The sequence below is a fragment of the Coloeus monedula genome (genome assembly GCF_965178545.1).
Source record: "Coloeus monedula genome assembly, chromosome: 33".
Lineage (NCBI taxonomy): Eukaryota > Metazoa > Chordata > Aves > Passeriformes > Corvidae > Coloeus > Coloeus monedula.
Genome location: NC_138813.1, coordinates 3,021,113 through 3,047,717, shown reverse-complemented (window position 1 = coordinate 3,047,717; position 26,605 = coordinate 3,021,113). Strand labels below are relative to the sequence as shown.

Genomic DNA, 26,605 nt, shown 5'->3' with positions numbered 1-26,605 from the left:
GAGGGGACAGGTGAGAGAGAGAGGGGACAGGTGAGAGAGAGGGGACAGAGAGGGGACAGGTGAGAGAGAGAGGGGGGACAGGTGAGAGAGGAGACAGGTGAGAGAGAGAGGAGACAGGTGAGAGAGAGAGGGGACAGGTGAGAGAGAGAGGGGACAGGTGAGAGAGAGGGGACAGGTGAGAGAGAGGGGACAGGTGAGAGAGAGAGAGGGGACAGAGAGGGGACAGGTGAGAGAGAGAGGGGGGACAGGTGAGAGAGGGGACAGGTGAGGGGAGAGAGGGAACAGGGACAAGGGAGAGGGGGGACAGGTGAGAGGGGATGGGGACAGGTGAGGGACAGGGAGAGGTGACGCAGGTGAGAGGGCCAGGTCCGGGCTATAGGGACAGGGCCAGGTGTGGGCACAGGGCCAGGTGTGGGCACAGGGCCAGCTGAGGGGACAAGCCCAGACGCCGGCACAGGTGTGGGGGCAGCTCCTGGCCGCAGGTGCCGGCCATAGGGGCTGCTCCAGGTGCGGCTGCACCTACAGGCTCCGCTATAGGGGCTCCATAGGTGCGGCCAGCGAGGCGCCGCTCCGGGGACACCCGGGGGCTTCCATAGGGTGTCACCCATGGGTGCTGCTGCGGGCACAGCCCCGGCCGCTCTATAGGTGCCCCCGGTTCTCTCTATAGGTGCCCCCGGTTCTCTCTATAGGTGCCCCTAGCTCTCTCTATATGTTCTCTCCAGTTCTCCTTATACGTTCCCTTTATGTCCTACTCGTTTCTCTCGTTTCCCCCCAGTTTGCTCTACAGGTTCCCCCCAGTTTCCCCTATAGCTCCTCCCCAGTTCCCCCCAGTCCCCCCTATAGATCCCCCCCACTTCTCCCAGTTTCCCCCCAGTTTTCCCCCAGTTCCCCCTATAGACGCCTCCCAGTTTCCCCACAGTTCCCCCTACAGATCCCCCCCAATTCTCCCAGTTTCCCCCCAGTTCCCCCTATAGATCCCCCCCACTTCTCCCAGTTTCCCCCCAGTTTCCCCCCCGGTCCCGCTCCCGTTCCCCCCTCCCCCCCCAGTCCCCCCCCAGTCCCGCCTGGCCCCGCCCCCGGCGCCGCGCGCGCCTCGGCTCAGCCAATCAGCGGCCGCGGCCGCGGCCAGAGCCGCAGCTGCCATGGAGACAGCCGGGGGGCGGGGCCAGCGCGGGGCCACGCCCATCGCATGCCCGTTGCCACGCCCACAGGGGGCGGTGCGGGAGGAAACCACGCCCACAAGGGGGGGGGAGTGAGGCTGGGCCGTGGAGGGGACACGGGGGGGACACGGACACGGGGGGGGGACACGGACACGGGGGGACATCAGGGGGACACGGGGGGGACACGGACACGGGGGGGACACCGGGGGGGACACGGGGTGGACACGGACACGGGGGGGACACAGAGTTGGCCATGGAGGGGACACGGACACAGAGGGGACACGGACACGGGGGGGACACGGGGTGGACACGGACACGGGGGGACGTCAGGGGGACATAGAGGGGGCCATGGAGGGGACACGGACACAGAGGGGACACGGGGACAGCAGGGGGGACATAGAGGGGACACGGACACGGGGGGGACATCGGGGGGGACATCAGGGGGGCACGGACACGGGGGGGGACACGGGACATCAGGGGGACATGGGGGGGGACAACGAGGGGGCCATGGAGGGTCCACGGACACGGAGGGACACCAGGGGGCATCAGGGGGACACGGACACGGGGGGGGACACGGGGACATCAGGGGGACACGGACACGGAGGGAGGGGAGGGACAGGGGGGGACATTGACACCAGAGGGGGACAGGAGGACACGGGATGCGCACGAGGGGACCCCGACACGAGGTGGGACCGCCCGGGGATGGACGGAGGGACACAGAGGTGACCCCGACACGGGATAGACAGAGGGTGACAGAAGTGACCCCGACACAGGGGTGGACAGAGGGTGACAGAAGTGACCCCGACACAGGGGTGGACAGAGGGTGACAGAAGTGACCCCGACACGAGGTGACCCCGACACGGGGACGGACAGAGGGTGATAGAAGTGACCCCGACACGGGACGGACAGAGGGTGATAGAAGTGACCCCGACACGGGACGGACAGAAGGTGACCCCGACACGGGATGGACAGAGGGTGATAGAAGTGACCCCGACACGGGACGGACAGAAGGTGACCCCGACACGGGATGGACAGAGGGTGACAGAGGTGACCCCGACACGGGACGGACAGAGGGTGACCCCGACACGGGATGGACAGAGGGTGACCCCGACACGAGGTGACCCCGACACGGGACGGACAGAGGGTGACCCACAGACGGGACGGACAGAGGGTGACCCCGACACGAGGTGACCCCGCCGCGGGGGGTCCCGTGCTGCCCCCGCCGCCCCCTCCCCACTCACTCCCCGTTGCCCTTTTAAGCTCCCCTTTCCCTACGCCCTGCGGGCCCCACAGTGACACCATCGCCCCTTTAAGCGCCGCGCTCCCCACGCCGGAAGCGGAAGTGGCGCCGCACACGTGGGCGGGGCCGCTGCCGGTCCCGGGGCCGCCATGGTGAGTCCGGGGGTCCCGGGGGGGCTCCGGAGGGCCCGGGAGGGCTCCCGAGGGTCTGGGGGCTCCGGGGCTCCGGGGAGGGGGCGATGCGGGGCTCGGCAGAGCCGGGAGAGCCTCTCCGGGAGCCGCCGCGGGGGTCCCTGCCGAGGCTCGGCGGCCGCGGGGGTCCCGGGGGTCGCACCGGGGGCCGCACCGGGGGCTCGGGGGTCCCTCCCGGGCTCCTCCCGGGGGTTCCGCGGCTCCGGCACTTCGGGGGAGCCCTCTGGGGGTCGCTCTGAGGGGTCCTGGGGGGCGGGGTTTTTTTTTTGGGGAGGGGTCTCTCCGGTACCGGGGGTCTCTCTCCGGTACCGGGGGTGGGTGGGTGGGGGGGGGGGCTGCCGGTGACGCCCCCGGCCCCCCCCGGAGGCGGCGGCGCTGGAGAAGGACGCGGAGCTGGACCGGCGCATCGCGGCGCTGCGCAGGAAGAACGAGGCGCTGGTGCGGCGCTACCAGGTGAGGAGGGGGCGAGAGACCCCCCCCCGAAAGAAACCAAACCCCCCCCAAAAGAAACCAAACCCCCCCAAAATAAACCAAACCCCCCCAAAAGAAACCAACCCCCCCCAAAAGAAACCAACCCCCCCCAAAAGAAACCAACCCCCCCCAAAAGAAACCAAACCCCCCCCAAAATAAACCAAAAACCCCCCCAAAGTAAACCAAACCCCCCCAAAATAAACCAACCCCCCCCAAAAGAAACCAACCCCCCCCCAAAATAAACCAAACCCCCCCAAAAGAAACCAAACCCCCCCGAAAGAAACCAACCCCCCCCCAAAAGAAACCAAACCCCCCCCAAAATAAACCAACCCCCCCCAAAATAAACCAACCCCCCCCAAAATAAACCAAACCCCCCCAAAATAAACCAAACCCCCCCAAATAAACCAACCCCCCCCCAAAAGAAACCAAACCCCCCCCAAAAGAAACCAAACCCCCCCCAAAAGAAACCAACCCCCCCCAAAAGAAACCAACCCCCCCAAAAGAAACCAAACCCCCCCAAAATAAACCAACCCCCCCCCAAAAGAAACCAACCCCCCCCAAAAGAAACCAAACCCCCCCCAAAAGAAACCAAACCCCCCCCCAAAATAAACCAACCCCCCCCAAAGAAACCAAACCCCCCCCGAAAGAAACCAAACCCCCCCCAAAAGAAACCAAACCCCCCCGAAAGAAACCAACCCCCCCCCCCAAAATAAACCACCCCCCCCAAAATAAACCAAACCCCCCCCCAAAGTAAACCAAACCCCCCCAAAATAAACCAAACCCCCCCCAAAATAAACCAAACCCCCCCCCAAATAAACCAAACCCCCCCCAAAATAAACCAAACCCCCCAAAAGAAACCAAACCCCCCCCAAAGTAAACCAAACCCCCCCCAAAAGAAACCAAACCCCCCCCAAAAGAAACCAAACCCCCCCAGAGTAAACCAAACCCCCCCCAGAGTAAACCAAACCCCCCCCCAAAAGAAACCAAACCCCCCCAAAAGAAACCAACCCCCCCCAAAATAAAGCACCCCCCACCCCCCCAAAATACCCCCCCAAAATAACCCCCCCTCAAAATAACCCCCCAAAAGAACCCCCCCACCCTCAAAATAACCCCCCCAAAATAAACCAAACCCCCCCAAAATAAACCCCCCCAGACCCAAAATAAACCACCCCCACCCCCCAAAATAACCCCCCCAAAATAATCCCCCCACCCCCAAAAATACCCCCCCCCCCCCAAAATAATCCCCCAAAATACCCCCCCCCCCCCAAGTAAACCCCCCCCCCACCCCCCAAAACAACTCCCACCCAAAATAACCCCCCGGGACCCCCCCCCCAAAATAACCTGCCCCCAAAATACCCCCCCCCCTCCAAAATACGCCCCCCCCTCCATCGGGACCCCCCACCCCAAAAGAACCGCCCCCCCCACCCCAAAATAAACCCCCCTCCAAGAGGGACCCCCCCCTCAAAATACGCCCCCCCCAAAACAACCCCCCGAGACCCCCCCGTGAAACCCCCCCGTCCGGGACCCCCCCCCAAAATAATCCCCTCAGGACCTGCCCCCCCAAAATACCCCCCCCCTCCAAAAACCCCTCTGGGACCCCCCGAACCCCCCCACTCGGGACCCCCCCCCAGAATAACCCCCTGTGCCCCCCCCCGGGGTCCCTGACCCCCCCAAATCCCCCCCCCCCCCCTGGGATCCCTGACCCCCCCCCAAATCCCCCCCCCCGGTGGTCCCCGTGCCCCCCCCGGTGGTTTCAGCCCCCCCCCCGGTGTTCCGTACCCCCCCCCCGTGCCCCCCCCGGTGGTCTCAGCCCCCCCCCCGGGATCCCTGACCCCCCCCCGTGCCCCCCCGGTGGTCTCAGCCCACCCCCCGGTGTTCCGTGACCCCCCCGTGCCCCCCCCGTGCCCCCCGTGACTCCCCGGTGGTCTCAGCCCCCCCCCGTGCCCCCCCCGGTGGTCTCAGCCCCCCCGTACCCCCCCCGTGCCCCCCCCCGGTGCCCCCCCCGATGGTCTCAGCCCCCCCCCCCGGGATCCCTGACCCCCCCCGTGCCCCCCCCGGTGGTCTCAGCCGCCCCCCCCGTGCCCCCCCCGGTGTTCTGTGCCCCCCCGGTGCCCCCCCCGTTCCTCCCCCGGTGGTCTCAGCCCCCTCCCGGTGTTCCGTGCCCCCCCCGTGCCCCCCCGGTGGTCTCAGCCCCCCCGTGCTCCCCCGGTGCCCCCCCCGGTGCCCCCCCCCGTGCCCCCCCCCGATGGTCTCAGCCCCCCCGGTGCTCCCCCCGGTGCCCCCCCCGTGCTCCCTCCGGTGGTCTCAGCCCCCCCCCCGATGCCCCCCCGGTGCTCCCTCCGGTGGTCTCAGACCCCCCGGTGTTCCGTGCCCCCCCCGGTGCCCCCCCCGTGCCCCCCCGTGCCCCCCCCGTGCCCCCCCCGTGCCCCCCCCGGTGTTCCGTGCCCCCCCCCGGTGGTCTCAGCCCCCCCGGTGTTCCGTGCCCCCCCCGGTACCCCCCCCCGTACCCCCCCCGTGCCCCCCCCGTGGTCCCTGACCCCCCCGGTGCCCCCCCGGTGCCCGCAGGAGATCGAGGAGGACCGGCGCCGGGCCGAGCGCGAGGGGGGGGCCGTGACCGCGCGGGGCCCGCGGCGGGGGGGGGACAGAGACCCCCCGGGCCCCCCCCGCGGTGAGCGGGACAGGGGGGTTGGGGGGATTTGGGGCTTTTTGGGGGAATTTGGGGGAATTTGGGGCTTTTTGGGGCTTTTTGGGGGGGTCTCGGGGGGAACTTTGAGGTTTTGGGGGGGGAAATTTGGGTTTTTTGGGGGGGGGGATTTGAGGTTTTTGGGGGGTCTCGGGAGGAGTTTGGGTTTTTTGGGGGGGATTTGGGGTTTTTTGGGGGGGATTTGGGGTTTTTGGGGGGGGGATTTGAGTTTTTTTGGGGGGGATTTGAATTTTTTTGGAGGGGGGAATTTGAGTTTTTTTGGGGGGGAATTTGAGTTTTTTTGGGGGTTGGGATTTGAGGTTTTTTTGGGGGGGGATTTGAGGTTTTTGGGGGGGGGAATTTGAGGTTTTTTGGGGGGGGATTTGAATTTTTTTTGGAGGGGGGAATTTGAGTTTTTTGAGGGAGGAAATTTGAGGTTTTTTTGGGGGGGATTTGAGGTTTTTTTTGGGGGGGGGATTTGAGGTTTTTGGGGGGTCTCGGGAGGAGTTTGGGTTTTTTGGGGGGGATTTGGGGTTTTTGGGGGGGGATTTGAGTTTTTTTGGGGGGGGATTTGAATTTTTTTTGGAGGGGGGAATTTGAGTTTTTTTGGGGGGGGATTTGAGTTTTTTTGGGGGGGGGATTTGAGGTTTTTGGGGGGGGATTTGAGTTTTTGGGGGGGGGAATTTGAGGTTTTTTTGGGGGGGGATTTGAGGTTTTTTTTGGGGGGGGGATTTGAGGTTTTTGGGGGGTCTCGGGAGGAGTTTGGGTTTTTTGGGGGGGGGTTGGGGTTTCTTGGGGGGAAATTTGAGGTTTTTGGGGGGGGATTTGAGGTTTTTTTTGGGGGGGGATTTGAGTTTTTTTGGGGGGGATTTGAGGTTTTTTTGGGGGGGGGATTTGAGGTTTTTGGGGGGGGATTTGAGGTTTTTTTTTGGGGGGGATTTGAGGTTTTTTTGGGGGGGGATTTGAGGTTTTTGGGGGGTCTCGGGAGGAGTTTGGGGTTTTTGGGGGGGGCAATTTGGATATTTTTGGGGAGGATTTGGGTTTTTTTGGGGAGGATTTGGGGTTTTGGGGGGGTCTCGGGGGGAACTTTGAGGTTTTGGGGGGGGAAATTTGGGATTTTTGGGGGGGAATTTGGGGTTGTTTTGGGGTGAATTCGGGATTTTTTGGGGGCGGAATTTGGGTTTTTTTGGGGGGGGATTTGGGGTTTTTGGGGGGGAGAATTTGGGGTTTTTGGGGGGCGGAATTTGGGTATTTTTTGGGGGGAATTTGGGGTTTTTGGGGGGGAGAATTTGGGTATTTTTTGGGGGGAATTTGGGGTTTTTATGGGAGGGGGATTTGGGGTTTTGGTGGGGGGAGAATTTGGGGTTTTTTTGGGGTGAATTTGGGGTTTTTTTGGGGGTGAATTTGGTTTATTTGGGGGCAGAATTTGGGTATTTTTTGGGGGGAATTCGGGGTTTTTTTGGGCGGAATTTGGGGGTTTTAGGGGGGAATTTGGGATTGTTTTTGGGGGGGGGGGTTGACCCTGACCCCCCCTCCCCATTTTTGCCCCCCCTCCCCCCCCCAGGACAAGCGGAGCCCCAAGGAGAAGAAACCCCCGGGACCCCTCCCCAAAATTTCGGGGCGCCCCCCGCGGGGGGGGGGGAGGGGCGGGGGGGGCCCCCCGGGGCCGTTTTGGGGGGGGGGGCCCGGGGGGGGGGCCCGGCCCCGGCGGCCCCGGGGGAGGGGGGGGCCCGGGGGGGGCGACGGCGGCGACAGAAAATCCCAGGTGGGGTTTGGGGGGAATTCGGGGGATTTGGGGAAATTTGGGGGGTCCGGGGGGGGTTCAGGGGAATTGGAGACCCCCCGGGGGGGGGGGTTGGGGGGGATTTTGGGGGGGTTTGGGTGGGATTTGGGGGTGATTTGGGGTTGGTTTGGGGCTGATTTTGGGGTGAATTGGGACTGTTTTGGGGCTGATTTTGGGTGGGGTTTTGGGCTGATTTTGGGTGGGATTTGGGGCTGATTTTGGGTTGAATTTTGAGGTGATTTGGGGTTGATTTGGGGCTGATTTTGGGTGGGATTTGGGGCTGATTTTGGGGTGATTTGGGGCTGATTTTGGGTTGAATTTTGGGGTGATTTGGGGTTGGTTTGGGGCTGATTTTGGGGTGAATTGGGACTGTTTTGGGGCTGATTTTGGGTGGGATTTGGGGCTGATTTTGGGGTGAATTGGGACTGTTTTGAGGCTGATTTTGGGTGGAATTTGGGGCTGATTTTGGGGTGATTTGGGGCTGATTTTGGGGTGATTTTGGGGCTGATTTTGGGGTGATTTTGGATGAAATTTGGGGCTGATTTTGGGGTGATTTTTGATGGATTCTGGGCTGATTTTGGTGCGGATTTTGGGGTGATTTTGGGGCTGATTTTTGGGGCTGTTTTGGGGCTGATTTTGGGGTGATTTTGGATGGATTTTGGGGCTGATTTTGGAGCTGATTTTGGATGGAATTTGGGCTGATTTTGGGGTGATTTTGGATGGAATTTGGGGTGATTTTGGGGCTGGTTTGGGGTGATTTCGGGGCTGTTTTGGGGTAATTTTGGTGCTGATTGTGGGGTGATTTTGGATGGAATTTGGGCTGTTTTGGGGCGATTTTGGTGCTGATTTTGGGGCGATTTTGGGGCTGATTTTGGGCTGATTTTGGGTATTTTTGGGCCCCAGGAGTGGGAGCAGCGGCGGCTGCAGAACATCGAGCAGATGAACGAGGAGATGGAGAAAATCGCCGAGTACGAGCGGAGCCGCAGGGTGAGGCACCAGTACGGACCAGTATAAACCAGTACAGACCAGTATGACCCGCTACAGGCCAGCACAGAGCACTTCAGGCCGCCCTAAACCAGTACAAACCAGTACAAACCAGTTAGCCCCCAGCAGAGCTCTGAGGAGCTCCCAGTTAAGTCCCAGTAACCACCAGTACACACCAGTAACGCCCCGAACGCGCACCGGTTCTGTCCCAGTACGCACCAGTTACCTCCAGTAACCGCTTGTAACCCCCACCCAGTGCTCCCAGTAAGCTCCAGTAAGCACCAGTTACGTCCCAGTAACCACTGGCTCGCCCCGCTTGGCTTCCAGTAACTCTCCCAGCGACCACCAGTTACCTCCCAGTAACGCCCAGTCCCCTCTCAGTGCCTCCCAATCCCCTCCCAGTCCCCTCCCAATCCCTCCCAATGCCTCCCAGTCTTCTCCCAGTAACCCTGAATCCTCTCCCAGTGCCTTCCCAGTCCCTCCCAGTTCCCTCCCAGTGCCCCCCAATCCCCTGCCAGTCCCTCCCAGTGCCCCCCAATCCTCTCCCAGTGCCTCCCAGTGCCCTCCCAGTAACCCCCAATCCCCTCCCAGTCCCTCCCAGTTTCCCCAGTGCCCTCCCAGTGCCCCCCAATTCCCTCCCAGTCCCTCCCAGTCCCTCCCAGTGCCCCCCAATCCCCTCCCAGTCCCTCCCAGTTCCCCCCAGTCCCCTCCCAGTGCCTCCCAGTGCCCTCCCAGTAACCCTGGATCCACTCCCAGTCCCTCCCAGTTTCCCCAGTGCCCTCCCAGTGCCCCCCAATCCCCTCCCAGTCCCTCCCAGTTCCCCCCAGTCCCCTCCCAGTGCCTCCCAGTGCCCTCCCAGTAACCCTGGCTCCCCTCCCAGTCCGTCCCAGTCCCTCCCAATCCCCTTCCAGTGTTTCCCAGTGCTGTCCCAGTAACCCTGCCCCTCCCAGTCCCTCCCAGTCCCTTCCCAGTAACCCTGTCCCCTCCCAGTTCCCCCCAATCCCCTCCCAGCCCCTCCCAGTGCCTTCCCAGTAACCCTGAGTCCCCTCCCAGTTCCCCCCAATCCCCTCCCAGTCCCTCCCAGTCCCTCCCAGTGCCTTCCCAGTAACCCTGAACCCCCTCCCAGTTCCCCCCAGTCCCCTCCCAGTCCCTCCCAGTCCCTCCCAGTGCCTTCCCAGTAACCCTGAACCCCCTCCCAGTTCCCCCCAGTCCCCTCCAATCCCCTCCCAGTCCCTCCCAGTAACTCTGAACCCCCTCCCAGTCCCCTCCCAGTCCCTCCCAGTAACCCTGAACCCCCTCCCAGTCTCCTCCCAGTCCCTCCCAGTAACTCTGAACCCCCTCCCAGTTCCCCTCAATCCCCTCCCAGTCCCTCCCAGTGCCTCCCAGTAACCCTGAATCCCCTCCCAGTCCCCCCCAATCCCCTCCCAGTGCTTCCCAGTAACCCTGAACCCCCTCCCAGTCCCCTCCCAGTGCCTCCCAGTAACCCCAGTGTCCCCCAGGACGGGGTCCCGGAGAAGAATCCCGTTCGGAATTTTCTGGACGATCCCCGGCGCTGCGGCCCCGAGCCGGGGGGGGGGCCCGGGGGGGGCTCCCGGCGCCACGGCCGCAACTGGGGGGGCCCCGACTTCGGCAAGGCCACGGCGGGGGTGGGTACCCCAAAAACGCCCAAATTCACCCCAAAATGTTCCCGGAATTCCCCCAAATGGGCCCGGGGTGGGGCGGGGGGGGAGGGGTCCTGGGGGGGGATTTGGGAGGGTTGGGAAGAGTTTGGGGGGGGGGGTCTGGGGGGATTTTGGGGGGTTCTGGGAGGGACTGGGAAGGGACTGGAAGGGACTGGGAAGGGACTGGGAAGGGATTGGGGGGGACTGGGAAGGGACTGGGAGGAACTGGAAGGGACTGGGAAGGGATTGGGGGGGACTGGGAAGGGATTGGGGGGGACTGGGAAGGGATTGGGGGGGACTGGGAAGGGACTGGAAGGGACTGGGAAGGGATTGGAGGGACTGGGAAGGGACTGGGAGGGACTGGGAAGGGATTGGGGGGCACTGGGAAGGGACTGGGAGGGACTGGGGGGAATTTTGGGGCGTCCTGGGGGGTTCTGGGAGGGACTGGGAAGGGATTGGGGGGGACTGGGAGCAACTGGGAAGGGATTGGGAGGGACTGGGAAGGGATTGGGGGGCACTGGGGGGAATTTTGGGGGGTCCTGGGGGCTTTTTTGAGATTTGGGGGGTCCTGGGGGGGTTTTGAGGATTTTCCCCCCTTTTCTGCACTTTTCCCCCATCCCAGCCCCTTTTCCCCGGGAATTTCTCCGTTCCCCGGGAATTTCTCCTTTTTTCCCAGGAATTTCTCCCTTTTCCTTGGGAATTTGTCCCTTTTCCTCTGGAATATCTCCCTTTTCCCAGGAATTTCTCCCTTTTCCCCCATCCCATCCCTCTTTTCCCCCAAGAATTTCTCCTTTCCCCAAGAATTTCTCCTTTTTCCTTGGGATTTTCTCCCTTTTCCTGGGAATTTCTCCCTTTTCCCCGGGAATTTCTCCGTTCTCCCCCATCCCATCCCTGTTTTCCCTGGGAATTTCTCGTTTTTCCCCAAGAATTTCTCCCTTTCCCCGGGAATTTCTCCTTTTCCCCGGGAATTTCTCCTTTTCCCTGGGAATTTCTCCCTTTCCCCAGGAATTTCTCCCTTTCCCCGGGAATTTCTCCTTTTCCCCAGGAATTTCTCCCTTTCCCCGGGAATTTCTCCCCTTTCCCCGGGAATTTCTCCCTTTCCCCGGGAATTTCTCCTTTTCCCTGGGAATTTCTCCTTTTCCCCAGGAATTTCTCCCTTTCCCCGGGAATTTCTCCCTTTCCCCGGGAATTTCTCCCTTTTCCCGGGAATTTCTCCTTTTCCCCAGGAATTTCTCCCTTTCCCCCGGGAATTTCTCCCTTTTCCCGGGAATTTCTCCTTTTCCCTGGGAATTTCTCCCTTTCCCCAGGAATTTCTCCCTTTCCCCGGGAATTTCTCCCTTTCCCCGGGAATTTCTCCTTTTCCCCAGGAATTTCTCCTTTTTCCTTGGGATTTTCTCCCCTTTCCCCGGGAATTTCTCCTTTTCCCGGGAATTTCTCCTTTTCCCGGGAATTTCTCCCTTTCCCCAGGAATTTCTCCCTTTCCCCAGGAATTTCTCCTTTTCCCCGGGAATTTCTCCCTTTCCCCAGGAATTTCTCCTTTTCCCCAGGAATTTCTCCTTTTCCCCGGGAATTTCTCCCTTTCCCCGGGAATTTCTCCCTTTCCCCGGGAATTTCTCCTTTTCCCCAGGAATTTCTCCTTTTCCCTGGGAATTTCTCCCTTTCCCCGGGAATTTCTCCCCTTTCCCCGGGAATTTCTCCTTTTCCCCGGGAATTTCTCCCTTTCCCCGGGAATTTCTCCCTTTTCCCCCATCCCATCCCTGTTTTCCCCAGGAATTTCTCCCCTTTCCCCCGGGAATTTCTCCCCTTTCCCCCGGGAATTTCTCCCCTTTCCCCGGGATTTTCTCCCTTTCCCCAGGATTTTCTCCCTTTCCCCGGGATTTTCTCCCTTTCCCCGGGAATTTCTCCCTTTCCCCGGGAATTTCTCCCTTTTCCCCCATCCCATCCCTGTTTTCCCCAGGAATTTCTCCTCTTTCCCCAGGAATTTCTCCTTTTCCCCAGGAATTTCTCCCTTTCCCCGGGAATTTCTCCCTTTCCCCGGGAATTTCTCCCTTCCCCCCGCCCCGGGCTGGTTTTTTCCCGGGATTTGGGGCCGATCCGTGACCTCGGCCCCCTCCCCAGGCCCGGCGGGGGCTGCCGCGGCCCCCCCTGGACCCCACGCTGTGGATGACGGGCCGGGAGCGGGCGGAGTACGAGCGCTGGAAACGGGAGCGGGAGCGAATCGACCGCGAGCGGCTGCAGCGGCACCGGGACCCGGCCGGGGCCTGGCGCAGGGAGTGGGACGCGCAGAAACCCGACGGGATGTGGGTCCGGGGGGATTTGGGGGGGATTTGGGGGGAAATTCGGGGATTTGGGGGTTCTAGGAGGGAGGGGGACACGCAGAAACCCGACGGGATGTGGGTCCGGGGGGAAATTTGGGGGGAAATTCGGGGATTTGGGGGGGATTTGGGGGGAAATTTGGGGATTTGGGGGTCCTGGAGGGAGTGGGATGCGCAGAAACCTGACGGGATGTGGGTCCGGGGGGAAATTCGGGAATTTGGGGGGAAATTCGGGGATTTGGGGGGAAATTCGGGGATTTGGGGGGTCCAGGAGGGAGGGGGACGCGCAGAAACCTGACGGGATGTGGGTCCGGGGGGAAATTCGGGAATTTGGGGGGAAATTCGGGGATTTGGGGGGAAATTCGGGGATTTGGGGGGTCCAGGAGGGAGGGGGACGCGCAGAAACCCGACGGGATGTGGGTCCGGGGGGAAATTCGGGGATTTGGGGGGAAATTCGGGGATTTGGGGGGAAATTCGGGGATTTGGGGGGTCCAGGAGGGAGTGGGACGCGCAGAAACCCGACGGGATGTGGGTCCGGGGGGATTTGGGGGGGATTTGGGGGGAAATTTAGGGATTTGGGGGTCCTGGAGGGAGTGGGACACGCAGAAACCCGACGGGATGTGGGTCCGGGGGGATTTGGGGGGGATTTGGGGGGAAATTCGGGGATTTGGGGGGAAATTCGGGGAGGGGGACGCGCAGAAACCCGACGGGATGTGGGTCCGGGGGGAAATTCGGGGATTTGGGGGGAAATTCGGGGATTTGGGGGTCCTGGAGGGAGGGGGACGCGCAGAAACCCGACGGGATGTGGGTCCGGGGGGAAATTCGGGGATTTGGGGGGAAATTCGGGGATTTGGGGGTCCTGGAGAGAGGGGGACGCGCAGAAACCCGACGGGATGTGGGTCCGGGGGGAAATTCGGGGAATTGGGGGAAAATTCGGGGATTTGGGGGTTCTAGGAGGGAGTGGGACGCGCAGAAACCCGACGGGATGTGGGTCCGGGGGGATTTGGGGGGGATTTGGGGGGAAATTCGGGGATTTGGGGGTTCTAGGAGGGAGGGGGACGCGCAGAAACCCGACGGGATGTGGGTCCGGGGGGATTTGGGGGGAAATTCGGGGATTTGGGGGGTCCTGGAGGGAGTGGGATGCGCAGAAACCCGACGGGATGTGGGTTTGGGGGGAAATTCGGGGAATTGGGGGAAAATTCGGGGATTTGGGGGGAAATTCGGGGATTTGGGGGGTCCTGGAGGGAGTGGGACGCGCAGAAACCTGACGGGATGTGGGTTTGGGGGGAAATTTGGGGGGAAATTCGGGGATTTGGGGGGTCCTGGAGGGAGTGGGACGCGCAGAAACCCGACGGGATGTGGGTCCGGGGGGAAATTCGGGGGGAAATTCGGGGATTTGGGGGGGATTTGGGGGGAAATTTGGGGATTTGGGGGTCCTGGAGGGAGTGGGATGCGCAGAAACCCGACGGGATGTGGGTCCGGGGGGAAATTCGGGGATTTGGGGGGAAATTCGGGGATTTGGGGGGAAATTCGGGGATTTGGGGGGTCCAGGAGGGAGTGGGACGCGCAGAAACCCGACGGGATGTGGGTCCGGGGGGAAATTCGGGGAATTGGGGGAAAATTCGGGGATTTGGGGGGAAATTCGGGGATTTGGGGGTCCTGGAGAGAGGGGGACGCGCAGAAACCCGACGGGATGTGGGTCCGGGGGGATTTGGGGGGGATTTGGGGGGAAATTCGGGAATTTGGGGGGTCCAGGAGGGAGTGGGACGCGCAGAAACCCGACGGGATGTGGGTCCGGGGGGATTTGGGGGCAAATTCGGGGGAAATTCGGGGATTTGGGGGAAAATTCGGGGATTTGGGGGGTCCTGGAGGGAGTGGGATGCGCAGAAACCCGACGGGATGTGGGTCCGGGGGGATTTGGGGGCAAATTCGGGGATTTTGGGGGTCCTGAAGGGAGGGGGACGCGCAGAAACCCGACGGGATGTGGGTCCGGGGGGATTTGGGGGGAAATTTGGGGATTTTGGGGGTCCAGGAGGGAGGGGGACGCGCAGAAACCCGACGGGATGTGGGTCCAGGGGGATTTGGGGGGGATTTGGGGGAAAATTCGGGGATTTGGGGGTTCTAGGAGGGAGGGGGACGCGCAGAAACCCGACGGGATGTGGGTCCGGGGAGATTTGGGGGGAAATTCGGGGATTTGGGGGGGATTTGGGGGGAAATTTGGGGATTTGGGGGTCCTAGAGGGAGGGGGACGCGCAGAAACCCGACGGGATGTGGGTCCGGGGGGATTTGGGGGGAAATTCGGGGATTTGGGGGGAAATTCGGGGATTTGGGGGTCCTGGAGGGAGGGGGACGCACAGAAACCCGACGGGATGTGGGTCCGGGGGGATTTGGGGGCAAATTCGGGGATTTTGGGGGTCCAGGAGGGAGGGGGACGCGCAGAAACCCGACGGGATGTGGGTCCGGGGGGATTTGGGGGGGATTTGGGGGAAAATTCGGGGATTTGGGGGGAAATTTGGGGATTTGGGGGGTCCTGGAGGGAGGGGGACGCGCAGAAACCCGACGGGATGTGGGTCCGGGGGGATTTGGGGGGATTTGGGGGAAAATTCGGGGATTTGGGGGGGATTTGGGGGGAAATTTGGGGATTTGGGGGTCCTGAAGGGAGTGGGACGTGCAGAAACCCGACGGGATGTGGGTCCGGGGGGATTTGGGGGGATTTGGGGGAAAATTCGGGGATTTTGGGGGAAATTCGGGGATTTGGGGGGTCCAGGAGGGAGGGGGACGCGCAGAAACCCGACGGGATGTGGGTCCAGGGAGATTTGGGGGGAAATTCGGGGATTTGGGGGGTCCTGAAGAGAGGGGGACGCGCAGAAACCCGACGGGATGTGGGTCCGGGGAGATTTGGGGGAAAATTCGGGGATTTGGGGGGTCCTGGAGGGAGTGGGATGCGCAGAAACCCGACGGGATGTGGGTCCGGGGGGATTTGGGGGAAAATTCGGGGATTTGGGGGGGATTTGGGGGGTCCAGGAGGGAGTGGGACGCGCAGAAACCCAACGGGATGTGGATCCGGGGGGATTTGGGGGGAAATTCTGGGATTTGGGGGGGATTTGGGGGGTCCAGGAGGGAGTGGGACGCGCAGAAACCCGACGGGATGTGGGTCCGGGGGGATTTGGGGGGAAATTCTGGGATTCGGGGGGGGGAAGTTCTGGGATTTTGGGGGAAATCTGGGGATTTTGGGGGTTCCAGGGGTCACCTGGGAAGTCGGGGGGGGGGGAATTTTGGGGGTCTTGGGGTGAATTTTGGGGTCCTGAGATGAATTTTGGGGGTTCCCAGGTGAATTTTGGGGTCTTGGGGTGAATTTTGGCGTCCTGGGATGAGTTTTGGGGGTTCCCAGGTGAATTTTGGGGTCCTGGGGTGAATTTTGGGGGTCCTGGGATGAATTTTGGGGGTTCCCGGGTGAATTTTGGGGTTCCCAGGATGAATTTTGGGGGTCCTGGGATGAATTTTGGGGGTTCCCGGGTGAATTTTGGGGTCTTGGGGTGAATTTTGGGGGTCCTGGGATGAGTTTTGGGGGTTCCCGGGTGAATTTTGGGGGTCCTGGGATGAATTTTGGGGGTTCCCGGGTGAATTTTGGGGTCCTGGGATGAATTTTGGGGTTTCCCAGGTGAATTTTGGGGTCCTGGGGTGAATTTTGGGGGTTCCCGGATGAATTTTGGGGGTCCTGGGATGAATTTTGGGGGTTCCCAGGTGAATTTTGGGGGTTCCCGGGTGAATTTCGGGGGTTCTGGGATGAATTTTGGGGGTTCCCGGGTGAATTTTGGGGTCCTGGGATGAATTTTGGGGGTTCCCAGGTGAATTCTGGGGTCCTGGGGTGAATTTTGGGGGTCCTGGGATGAGTTTTGGGGGTTCCCAGGATGAATTTTGGGGTCCTGACATGAATTTTGGGGGTTCCCAGGTGAATTTTGGGGGTCCTGGGATGAATTTTGGGGGTTCCCAGGTGAATTTTGGGGGTTCCCAGGATGAATTTTGGGGTCCTGAGATGAATTTTGGGGGTCCTGGGATGAATTTTGGGGGTTCCCAGGTGAATTTGGGGGGCTGACCTTTGACCCCTCCCCTCCCCCCCAGGTTCTCGGGGGTCCCGGAGGAGCCGGAGGGGGGAGGGGACCCCAAGCGCCCCCCCCCAGCCCCCCCCACGCTGGGGGATTTCCTGCCCCTCCCCCACCCCCCCCGGCGCAGGAGGGGCCGCGGGAGGGGGGGGAGACCCTACAGGTGAGGGGGGGGATTTGGGGGGGGGATTTGGGGATTTTGGGGGGGGTCTGAGGGGGATTTGGGGGATCCTGGGGAGGATTTGGGGGGGATTTGGGGGGGTTCAGAGGGGATATGGGGGGATTTGGGGGGGTCTGAGGGGGATTTGGGGGGATTTGGGGGTATTTTGGGGGGATTTTGGGGGGATTTGGGGGGGTTCAGAGGGGATATGGGGGGATTTGGGGGGGTCTGGGGAGGATTTGGGGGTTCCCGAGGGGATTTGGGGGGGGGTTGGGGCGATTTGGGGGGGATTTTGGGGGGATTTGGGGGAGTCCAGAGGGGATTTGGGGGGGTCTGGGGGGGATTTGAGGGATCCTGGGAGGATCCTGAGGGGATTTTGGGGGGTCTGAGGTGGATTTGAGGGGGGCCAGAGGGGATTTGGGGGGATTTGGGGGGGTCTGGGGAGGATTTGGGGGGTCCCGAGGGGATTTGGGGGGGGGGTTGGGGCGATTTTGGGGGGATTTGGGGGGTCCTGAGGGGATTTGGGGGGGTCTGAGGGGGATTTTGGGGGGATTTGGGGGGATCTGGGATGGATTTGGGGGATCCTGGAGAGGATTTGGGGGATCCTGGGGGTAATTTGGGGGTCCTGGGAGGGTCTGGGGGGGGATTTTGGGGGGGGTCTGAGGGGGATTTGGGGGGTCCTTGGGGGGATTTGAGGGATCCTGGGAGGATCCTGAGGGGATTTTGGGGGGTCTGAGGGGGATTTTGGGGCGATTTGGGGGGAATTTGAGGGGGTTTGGGGCGTCTGGGGGGGATTTGGGGGATCCTTGGGGGGATTTTGAGGTCCTGGGGGGTCTGAGGGGGATTTTGGGGGGTCCTGGGAGGATCCCGAGGGGATTTTGGGGGGATTTTGGGGGAGTTGGGGAATCCTCTCCTCCTTCCTTTTCCCGTGACTTTTTTTGGGAATTTGCCTCATTTTCCCCTGGATTTTGGGCTGAAATCCCCCCTTTTCTTGTGGATTTTGGGCTGAAATCCCCCTTTTTCCATGTTTTTTCCTGGGAATTCCCCTTTTTCCCGTGGATTTTGGGGTTTAAATCCCCCCTTTTCTTGTGGATTTTGGGCTGAAATCCCCTTTTTTCCATGTTTTTTCCTGGGAATCCCCCTTTTCCCTGGATTTCGGGCTGAAATCCCCCTTTTTCCCTGGATTATGGGGTTTAAATCCCCCTTTTTCCCCGTGGATTTTGGGGTTTAAATCCCCCTTTTCCCGTGGATTTTGGGCTGAAATCCCCCTTTTTCCCGTGGATTTTGAGCTGAAATCCCCCTTTTCCCCTGGATTTCGGGGTGAATTCCCCCCTTTTTCTATGGATTTTTCTGGGAATTCTCCCTTTTCCCCTGGATTTGGGGCTGAAATCCCCCCTTCTCTTGTGGATTTTGGGCTGAAATCCCCCTTTTTTCCATGTTTTTTCCTGGGAATCCCGTTTTCCCTGGATTTTGGGCTGAAATCCCCCTTTTTCTTGTGGATTTTGGGCTGAAATCCCCCCTTTTCCCGTGGATTTTGGGCTGAAATCCCCTTTTTTCCATGTTTTTTCCTGGGAATCCCCCTTTTCCCTGGATTTTGGGCTGAAATCCCCCTTTTTCCCGTGGATTTTGAGCTGAAATCCCCCTTTTTCCCGGGGATTTTGGGCCGAAATCCCCTTTTTCCCCTGGATTTTGGGGTGAATTCCCCCCTTTTTCTATGGATTTTTCTGGGAATTCTCCCTTTTCCCCTGGATTTGGGGCTGAAATCCCCCCTTCTCTTGTGGATTTTGGGCTGAAATCCCCCTTTTTTCCATGTTTTTTCCTGGGAATCCCGTTTTCCCTGGATTTTGGGCTGAAATCCCCCTTTTTCTTGTGGATTTTGGGCTGAAATCCCCCCTTTTCCCGTGGATTTTGGGCTGAAATCCCCCTTTTTCCATGGTTTTTCCTGGGAATCCCCTTTTCCTGTGGATTTTGGGCTGAAATCCCCCTTTTCCCGTGGATTTTGGGGTTTAAATCCCCTTTTCCCGTGGATTTTGGGCTGAAATCCCCCTTTTCCCCTGGATTTTGGGGTGAATTCCCCCCTTTTTCTATGGATTTTTCTGGGAATTCTCCCTTTTCCCCTGGATTTGGGGCTGAAATCCCCCCTTCTCTTGTGGATTTTGGGCTGAAATCCCCCTTTTTCCCCTGGATTTGGGGCTGAAATCCCCCCTTTTCTTGTGGATTTTGGGCTGAAATCCCCCTTTTTCCCCTGGATTTGGGGCTGAAATCCCCCCTTCTCTTGTGGATTTTGGGCTGAAATCCCCTTTTTTTCCCTGTTTTTTCCTGGAATTCCCTTTTTCCCTGGATTTGGCCCCTTCCCAGTTTCCACGACGATCGCTGGGAGCCGCAGCCGGAGCCGCCCCCGGAGCCCGAGAGCCCCGAGGTGACCCCGGGGGGGGGGGAGGGGACTGGGGACCCCCCCGAGGATTTGGGGACCCCCCCTGACCCCTCCCCCACCCCCCCCAGGCCCCCAGAATTCCCAGTTCCCCCGGAATTCCCAGTTCCCCCGGAATTCCCAGTTCCCAGGAGGACTCGGACCAGTGGGAGGACGTGAGCGGGGACGAGGAGGAGGAGGAGGAGGAGGAGGAAGGGCCCGGGGACCCCCCCAGTGCGTCCCAGTTCAAACCAGTAACCCCCAGCGACCTCCCCAGTGCGTCCCAGTTCAAACCAGTAACCCCCAGTAACCCCCAGCGACCCCCCCAGTGCGTCCCAGTTCAAACCAGTAACCCCCAGTAACACCCAGCGACCCCCCCAGTGCTTCCCAGTTCAAACCAGTAACCCCCAGCGACCTCCCCAGTGCGTCCCAGTTCAAACCAATAACCCCCAGTAACCCCGAGCGACCTCCCCAGTGCGTCCCAGTTCAAACCAATAACCCCCAGTAACCCCCAGCGACCTCCCCAGTGCGTCCCAGTTCAAACCAATAACCCCCAGTAACCCCCAGCGACCCCCCCAGTGCGTCCCAGTTCAAACCAATAACCCCCAGTAACCCCCAGCGACCTCCCCAGTGCGTTCCAGTTCAAACCAGTAACCCCCAGCGACCTCCCCAGTGCGTCTCAGTTCAAACCAGTAACCCTCAGTCACCCCCCAGTGCGTCCCAGTTCAAACCAATAACCCCCAGCGACCTCCCCAGTGTGTCCCAGTTCAAACCAGTAACCCCCAGGGACCCCCCCAGTGCGTCCCAGTTCAAACCAATAACCCCCAGCGACCTCCCCAGTGTGTCCCAGTTCAAACCAGTAACCCCCAGGGACCCCCCCAGTGCGTCCCAGTTCAAACCAGTAACCCCCAGTAACCCCCCAGTGCGTCCCAGTTCAAACCAGTAACCCCCAGCGACCCCCCCAGTGCATCCCAGTTCAAACCAGTAACCCCCAGTAACCCCCCAGTGCGTCCCAGTTCAAACCAGTGACTCGCAGTCCCTCCCAGTTCATCCCAGTGTCCCTCCCAGTCCCTCCCAGTTCATCCCAGTTCATCCCAGTCTCTCCCCTCCAGGACCGCCCCCCCCCGCCCCTCCCCCGCCTGAGGGGGGGGTCCCGGAGCCGCCCCTCCCCCCCCCAGAGACCCCGGAGCCCAGCGGGACCCCCCCCGACGGTACTGGGGGAACTGGGAGGGACTGGGAGGGACTGGGAAGGGTTGAGGGGTTACTGGGAGGGACTGGGAAGGGTTGAGGGGCTACTGGGAGGGAACTGGGAGGGGTTGGGGCGTTACTGGGAGGGACTGGAGGGGTTACTGGGAGCACTGGGAGGGAACTGGGAAGGGTTGGGGGGTTACTGGGAGGCACTGGGAGGGAACTGGGAGGGGTTGGGGGGTTACTGGGAGGCACTGGGAGGGAACTGGGAGGGGTTGAGGGGCTACTGGGAGGGAACTGGGAGGGAGCTGGGAGGGGTTGGAGGGTTACTGGGAGGAACTGGAGGGGTTACTGGGAGCACTGGGAGGGACTGGGGTGTCACTGGTCCATACTGGGGGGTTACTGGTTGTCACTGGGAGGTCACTGGGGGGGGGGTTAGTACTGGTTTGTACTGGTGTGTACTGGTTTATACGGTCCGTAGTGGTCCGTACTGGTTTATACTGGTTTATATTGGCTTATGCTGATATGTACTGGTTTATTCCAGTCCATACTGGTTTATACCAGTTCATACTGGTTTGTTCCAGTCCATACTGGTTTATACCAGTCCATACTGGTTTATTCCAGTCCATACTGGTTTATACCAGTTCATACTGGTTTATTCCCGTTTGTACCGGTACGCACTGGTTTATACTGGCCTGTACTGGTTTATACCGGTCTGTATTGGTTTATACCGATCCGTACTGGTCCGTACTGGTTTATACTGGTCTGTACTGGTCCATACTGGTTTGTATTGGCTTGTATTGGTTTATACTGATCCAAACTGGTTTGTACCGGTACGCACTGGTTTATTCTGGTCTGTACTGGTTTATACCGGTCTGTACTGGTTTATACCGGTCCATACCGGTCCATACCGGTCCATACTGGTCCATAGTGGTCCACAGTGGTTTGTACTGGCTTATATTGGTTTATACCAGTCCATACTGGTTTGTACTGGTATGCACTGGTTTATACCAGTCCGGACTGGTTTACACCGGTTTGTACTGGTTTATATTGGTTTGTACTGGTTTATACCAGTTCGTACTGGTTTATAACGGTCCATACTGGTTTGTACCGGTTTGTACTGGTCCATACTGGTTCGTACTGGTCCATACTGGTTTGTACTGGTTTATACCAGTCCATACTGGTTTGTACCGGTACGCACTGGTTTATACCGGTCTGTATTGGTTTGTACCGGTTCGTATTGGTTTATATTGGTTTGTACTGGTCCATACTGGTTCATACTGGTCCATACTGGTTTGTACTGGTCTGTACTGGTTTATACCAGTCCGTACAGGTTTGTACTGGTCCGTACTGGTTTGTACCAATCTGTACTGGTTTGTACTGGTCCGTACCGGTCCATACTGGTCCGTACTGGTCCATACTGGTTTGTACTGGTATGCACTGGTTTGTACCGGTCCGTACTGGTTTACACCGGTTTGTACTGGTTTATATTGGTTTATACCAGTCCGTACTGGTTTATACCAGTTTGCACTGGTTTATACTGGTCTGTACTGGTTTGTACTGGTCCATACTGGTTTGTACTGGTTTATACTGGTTTATACTGGTTTATACCAGTCCATACTGGTTTGTACCGGTACGCACTGGTTTATACCAGTCTGTACTGGTTTGTACCCGTTCGTACTGGATTATACTGGTTTGTACTGGTTTATATTGGTTTATACCGGTCCATACTGGTTTGTACTGGTACGCACTGGTTTATACCGGTCCGTACTGGTCCGTACTGGTTTGTACCAGTCCGTACCAGTCTGTACTGGTTTGTACTGGTCAGTACCGGTCTGTACTGGTCAGTACCGGTCCGTACTGGTCCATACTGGTCCGTACTGGTTTGTACTGGTGCTCACTGGTGCCGTTCCCAGCAGGGCCGGGGGTGGAGATCTCGGATTTCCAGAGGGTTCGTTTCCGTAAGAGCTCCCCTCCCCCCCCGTGGCCCCGCTGACCCCGGGACCCCCCAAAATCACCCCAAAATCACCCCAAATCACCCCAAAATCACCCCAAATCACCCCAAATCACCCCCAAATCACCTCCAAATCACCCCAAATCACCCCAAAATCACCCAAATCACCCCCAAATCACCCCAAATCACCCCAAAATCACCCAAATCACCCAAATCACCCCCAAATCACCCCAAATCACCCCAAAATCACCCCCAAATCACCTCAAAATCACCCAAAATCACCCAAATCACCCCAAAATCACCCAAATCACCCCCAAATCACCCCAAAATCACCCTAAATCTCCCAAAAAAATCCCCCCCAAAACCCCCCCAAAATCACCCAAATCACCCCAAAATCACCCAAAATCACCCCCAAATCACCCCAAAATCACCCAAATCACCCCAAAATCACCCAACCTCCCCCAAATCACCCCAGAACCCGCAAAATCACCCAAACCCCCCCAAAATCACCCAAAAACCTCAAAATCCCCCCCCAACCACCCCAAAAACCCCTAAAATCACCCCAAAATCCCCCCAACCCCCCAAAATCACCCCCAAACCCCCAAATCACCCAAAAACCTCAAAATCCCCCCCCAAATCCCCCAAAACTCATAAAATCACCCCAAAATCCCCCAAAACTCGTAAAATCACCCCAAAACCCCCCCCAAAAACCCCCAACCCTCCCCAAATCACCCCAAAATCACCCCCGGGACCCCCCCAAAAACATCCAAAAACCCCAAAATTCCCCCCAGGAGCCCCCCAGGACCCCCCGGGTTCGGGTCAGTCCCTCCCCCTTCTCCTGGAGCTGCTGGAATGGCACAGCTGGGCACACCTGGGCACACCTGGGCACACCTGGGCACACCTGGGCACACCTGGGGGCACCTGGGCACAGCTGGGCACACCTGGGCACAGCTGGGCACACCTGGGGGCACCTGGGGGCACCTGAGACACAGCTGGGCACACCTGAGATACAGCTGGGCACACCTGGGCACACCTGGGGGCACCTGGGCACAGCTGGGACACACCTGGGGGCACCTGAGACACAGCTGGGGCACACCTGAGATACAGCTGGGCACAGCTGGGGGCACCTGGGGCATACCTGAGACACAGCTGGGGGCGCCTGGGCACACCTGAGACACACCTGGGCACACCTGGGGGCACCTGGGCACAGCTGGGACACACCTGGGGAACACCTGAGACACAGCTGGGGGCGCCTGGGCACACCTGGGGCACACCTGGGGGCACCTGGGCACAGCTGGGAGCACCTGGGGCACACCTGAGACACAGCTGGGCACACCTGGGGGCACCTGGGCACAGCTGGGACACACCTGGGGGCACCTGGGCACACCTGGGGGCACCTGGGCACACCTGGGCGCTGCTGCTTCACTTTTTGGGGTCTCCGAGGGGTCTTTGGGGGCTGTGGCTGCCTGGAGCTGCTGGACTGACTCACCTGGGCACACCTGGGGGCACCTGGGGGCACCTGGGAGCTGCTGCTTGCCTCGGGGCTCTCACCTGGGCACACCTGGGGGCACCTGGGCACCGCTGCTTTGCTTTTTGGGGTCTCTGGGGGGGTCTTTGGGGGCTGTGGCTGCCTGGAGCTGCTGGACTGACTCACCTGGGCACAGCTGGGCACAGCTGGGGGCACCTGGGATCAACCTGAGTTCATCTGGGCACACCTGGGAGCTGCTGCTTGCCTCGGGGCTCTCACCTGGGCACACCTGGGGGCACACCTGGGGGCTCACCTGTGCCCAGCTGGCAGCTGCCGCGTGCCCCGGGGCTCCCACCTGAGCTCACCTGGGCTCCCCTGGGCACATCTGGGCACATCTGGCTGTACCTGGGCACATCTGGCTGTACCCGGCTGCTCCTGCATTAAACTCCTCCCGCCCCCGAGCGAGCCCGGGCGTGGTTTTGGGGCTGGGGGGGACCCCAAATTCACCTGGGGGACCCCAAATTCACCTGGGGGGGACCCCAAACTCACCTGGGGGGGACCCCAAACTCACCTGGGGGACCCCAAATTCACCTGGGGGGGACCCCAAATTCACCTGGGGGGTCAAAACCCACCCGGGGGACCCCAAATTCACCTGGGGGGGGTCAAAACCCACCTGGGGGGGACCCCAAATTCACCTGGGGGACCCCAAATTCACCTGGGGGGTTCTGTGTGCCCCTCCCCCCCCCATCAGGTAGGGCCCTTCCTGGATTTTTTGGGGGGGGGGGGAATCCCCTTTTCCCGGGATTTTGGGTCCTTTTCCCGGGATTTTGGGATTTTTGGGGGGGGGTCTCCAGCCCCTCACTCCCCTCCCCCCCCCCCCCTTTCTCTCTCTCCCCCCGCAGGAGGACCCAGCGACCCCCCCCAGGTGTGACCAGGGGGGACCCCAAAACCTCCCCGAGCCCCCCCAGGTGTGACCGGCACCGGGGGGGGACCCCAAAAAACCCCCCTGGGGGGACCCCAAAAAACCCCAAAATCCCCCCCGGGGGGGCCCCAAAAAACCCCCTCGGGGGGCCCCAAAATCCCCCCGGGGGGACCCCAAAAAACCCCAAAATCCCCCCCTGGGGGGACCCCAAAAAATCCCCCCCGGGGGGGCCCCAAAAAACCCCAAAATCCCCCCTGGGGGGACCCCAAAAACCCCCCTGGGGGGACCCCAAAAAACCCCAAAACCCCCCCAGGGGGGTCCCCAAAACCCCCCCCCGTGGGGGGACCCCAAAATTCCCGCCCCCCCCCCCAAAGGGGATTTTGGGGTCCCCCCCCCCCAAATTTGTCTTTGCCAAAATAAAAGTCCCGAAATGTCTCCGGCCTCGTCCTTGATTTTTGGGGTTTTGCACCTCCCCTCTCCCAAAAATCCCAAATTTCGGGGGTTTTCCCCCCCAAAAAAAGCTCGATTTTGGTTAATCCCACCCCCCGAAAAAAAAAACCCAACAAATTTCGGAGTTTTTCCCCCCAAAAAGTTCAATTTTAGTGAAAACCGCCCCCCCAAATCCCCAATTTCGGGGTTTGTTTCCCCAAAAAAGCTCAATTTTAGTCCGCACCCACCCCCCCAAAAAACCCCAAATTTCGGGTTTTTTCCCCTCAAAAAAGCTCAATTTTAGTTAACCCCCCCCCCCCCCAAATTTCGGGTACTTTCCCCAAAACCCCCTCAATTTTGTTTAAAACCCGCCTCAAAAAAACCCCAAATTTCAGGTATTTTTCCCCAAAAAAGCTCAATTTTAGTTAACCCCCCCCAAAAAAATCCCCAAATTTCGTGGGTTTTTTCCCAAAAAAAAGGTCAATTTTGATCCATCCCCCCCCCCGGAAAAAAAAACCCAAATTTCGGAGTTTTTCCCCCAAAACTGAATTTTAGTTAAACACCCTTCCCCCCCCCCAAAAAAAAATCCCAAAATTTCGGGTATTTTTCCCCAAAAAAGCTCAATTTTAGTTAACCCCCCACCCTCCAAAAAAACCCCAAAATTTTGAGGGTTTTTTCCCCCTAAAAAAGCTCAATTTTAGTTAAACACCCCCCCCCAAAACCCAGATTTTGGGTATTTTTCTCCAAAAAAAGCTCAATTTTGGTTTATCTCCCCCCCCAGAAAAAAAAACCTCAAAATTCGGTTTTTTTCCCCAAAAAGCTCAATTTTAGTCCACACCCCCCCCAAAAAACCCCCAAAATTTCGGGTATTTTTCCCCAAAACCCCTCAATTTTAGTTAACCCCCCACCCCCCAAAAAAACCCCCAAATTCCGGGTATTTTTCCCCAAAAACCCTCAATTTTAGTTAACCCCCCACCCCCCAAAACCCCCCAGATTTTGGGTATTTTTCCCCCCAAAAAGCTCAATTTTGGTTAATCTCCCCCCACCCCCCCCCGAAAAAAACCTCAAAATTCGGATTTCTTCCCTAAAAAAAGCTCAATTTTAGTCCACACCCCCCCCCCCCAAAAAACCCCAAAATTTCGGGTATTTTTCCCCAAAACCCCTCAATTTTAGTTAACCCCCCACCCCCCAAAAAAAACCCCAAATTCCGGGTATTTTTCCCCAAAAAACCTCAATTTTAGTTAACCCCCCACCCCCCAAAACCCCCCAGATTTTGGGTATTTTTCCCCCCAAAAAGCTCAATTTTGGTTCATCTCCCCCCCCAAAAAAAACCCCAAAATTCGTATTTTTCCCCCCAAAACCCCTCCATTTTATCTAAAACCCCCCACATTTCGCAGGGGGGGGGTCCCTAAACCCCTCCCCTCCCCCCCCCGGTTTTTTGGGGGTTCCCCCGCCCCCTCCGGCCCCTCCCCCCCCCCCCTTT

The 26,605-nt window shown here is 59.6% G+C and overlaps 2 protein-coding genes across 14 annotated transcripts; one reads left to right on the top strand and one right to left on the bottom strand.

Annotated features, from left to right (window-relative positions):
• Positions 1 to 1,144: 1,144 nt before the first annotated feature.
• On the top strand, positions 1,145 to 25,076 carry CCDC9 (coiled-coil domain containing 9). Of its 13 annotated transcripts, none has more exons than XM_082299631.1 (13): positions 1,145 to 2,552; positions 2,958 to 3,044; positions 5,628 to 5,730; positions 7,310 to 7,510; positions 8,432 to 8,526; positions 10,012 to 10,158; positions 12,292 to 12,473; positions 16,611 to 16,754; positions 19,110 to 19,170; positions 19,254 to 19,395; positions 20,274 to 20,372; positions 22,266 to 22,300; positions 24,674 to 25,076. In XM_082299631.1, exons 1-13 carry the CDS (start codon positions 2,550 to 2,552, stop codon positions 24,743 to 24,745), a joined length of 1,371 nt encoding a protein of 456 aa, XP_082155757.1. In that variant the 5' UTR covers positions 1,145 to 2,549; the 3' UTR covers positions 24,746 to 25,076. The 13 variants fall into 13 exon arrangements, 7 of the variants coding, with proteins under 7 accessions (XP_082155757.1, XP_082155756.1, XP_082155755.1 ...); XM_082299630.1 differs by having other exon boundaries at positions 19,254 to 19,437; positions 22,269 to 22,310; XM_082299629.1 differs by having other exon boundaries at positions 19,254 to 19,437; positions 22,266 to 22,310.
• Positions 22,317 to 24,156, bottom strand: LOC309583785 (uncharacterized protein; the record flags this gene model as incomplete). The annotated part of the gene is made up of 4 exons (XM_082299589.1): positions 22,317 to 23,326; positions 23,368 to 23,987; positions 24,051 to 24,060; positions 24,137 to 24,156. The coding sequence occupies 4 exons, from the start codon at positions 24,154 to 24,156 to the stop codon at positions 23,032 to 23,034; spliced, it is 945 nt and encodes a 314-aa protein (XP_082155715.1). The 3' UTR covers positions 22,317 to 23,031.
• Positions 25,077 to 26,605: the final 1,529 nt, after the last annotated feature.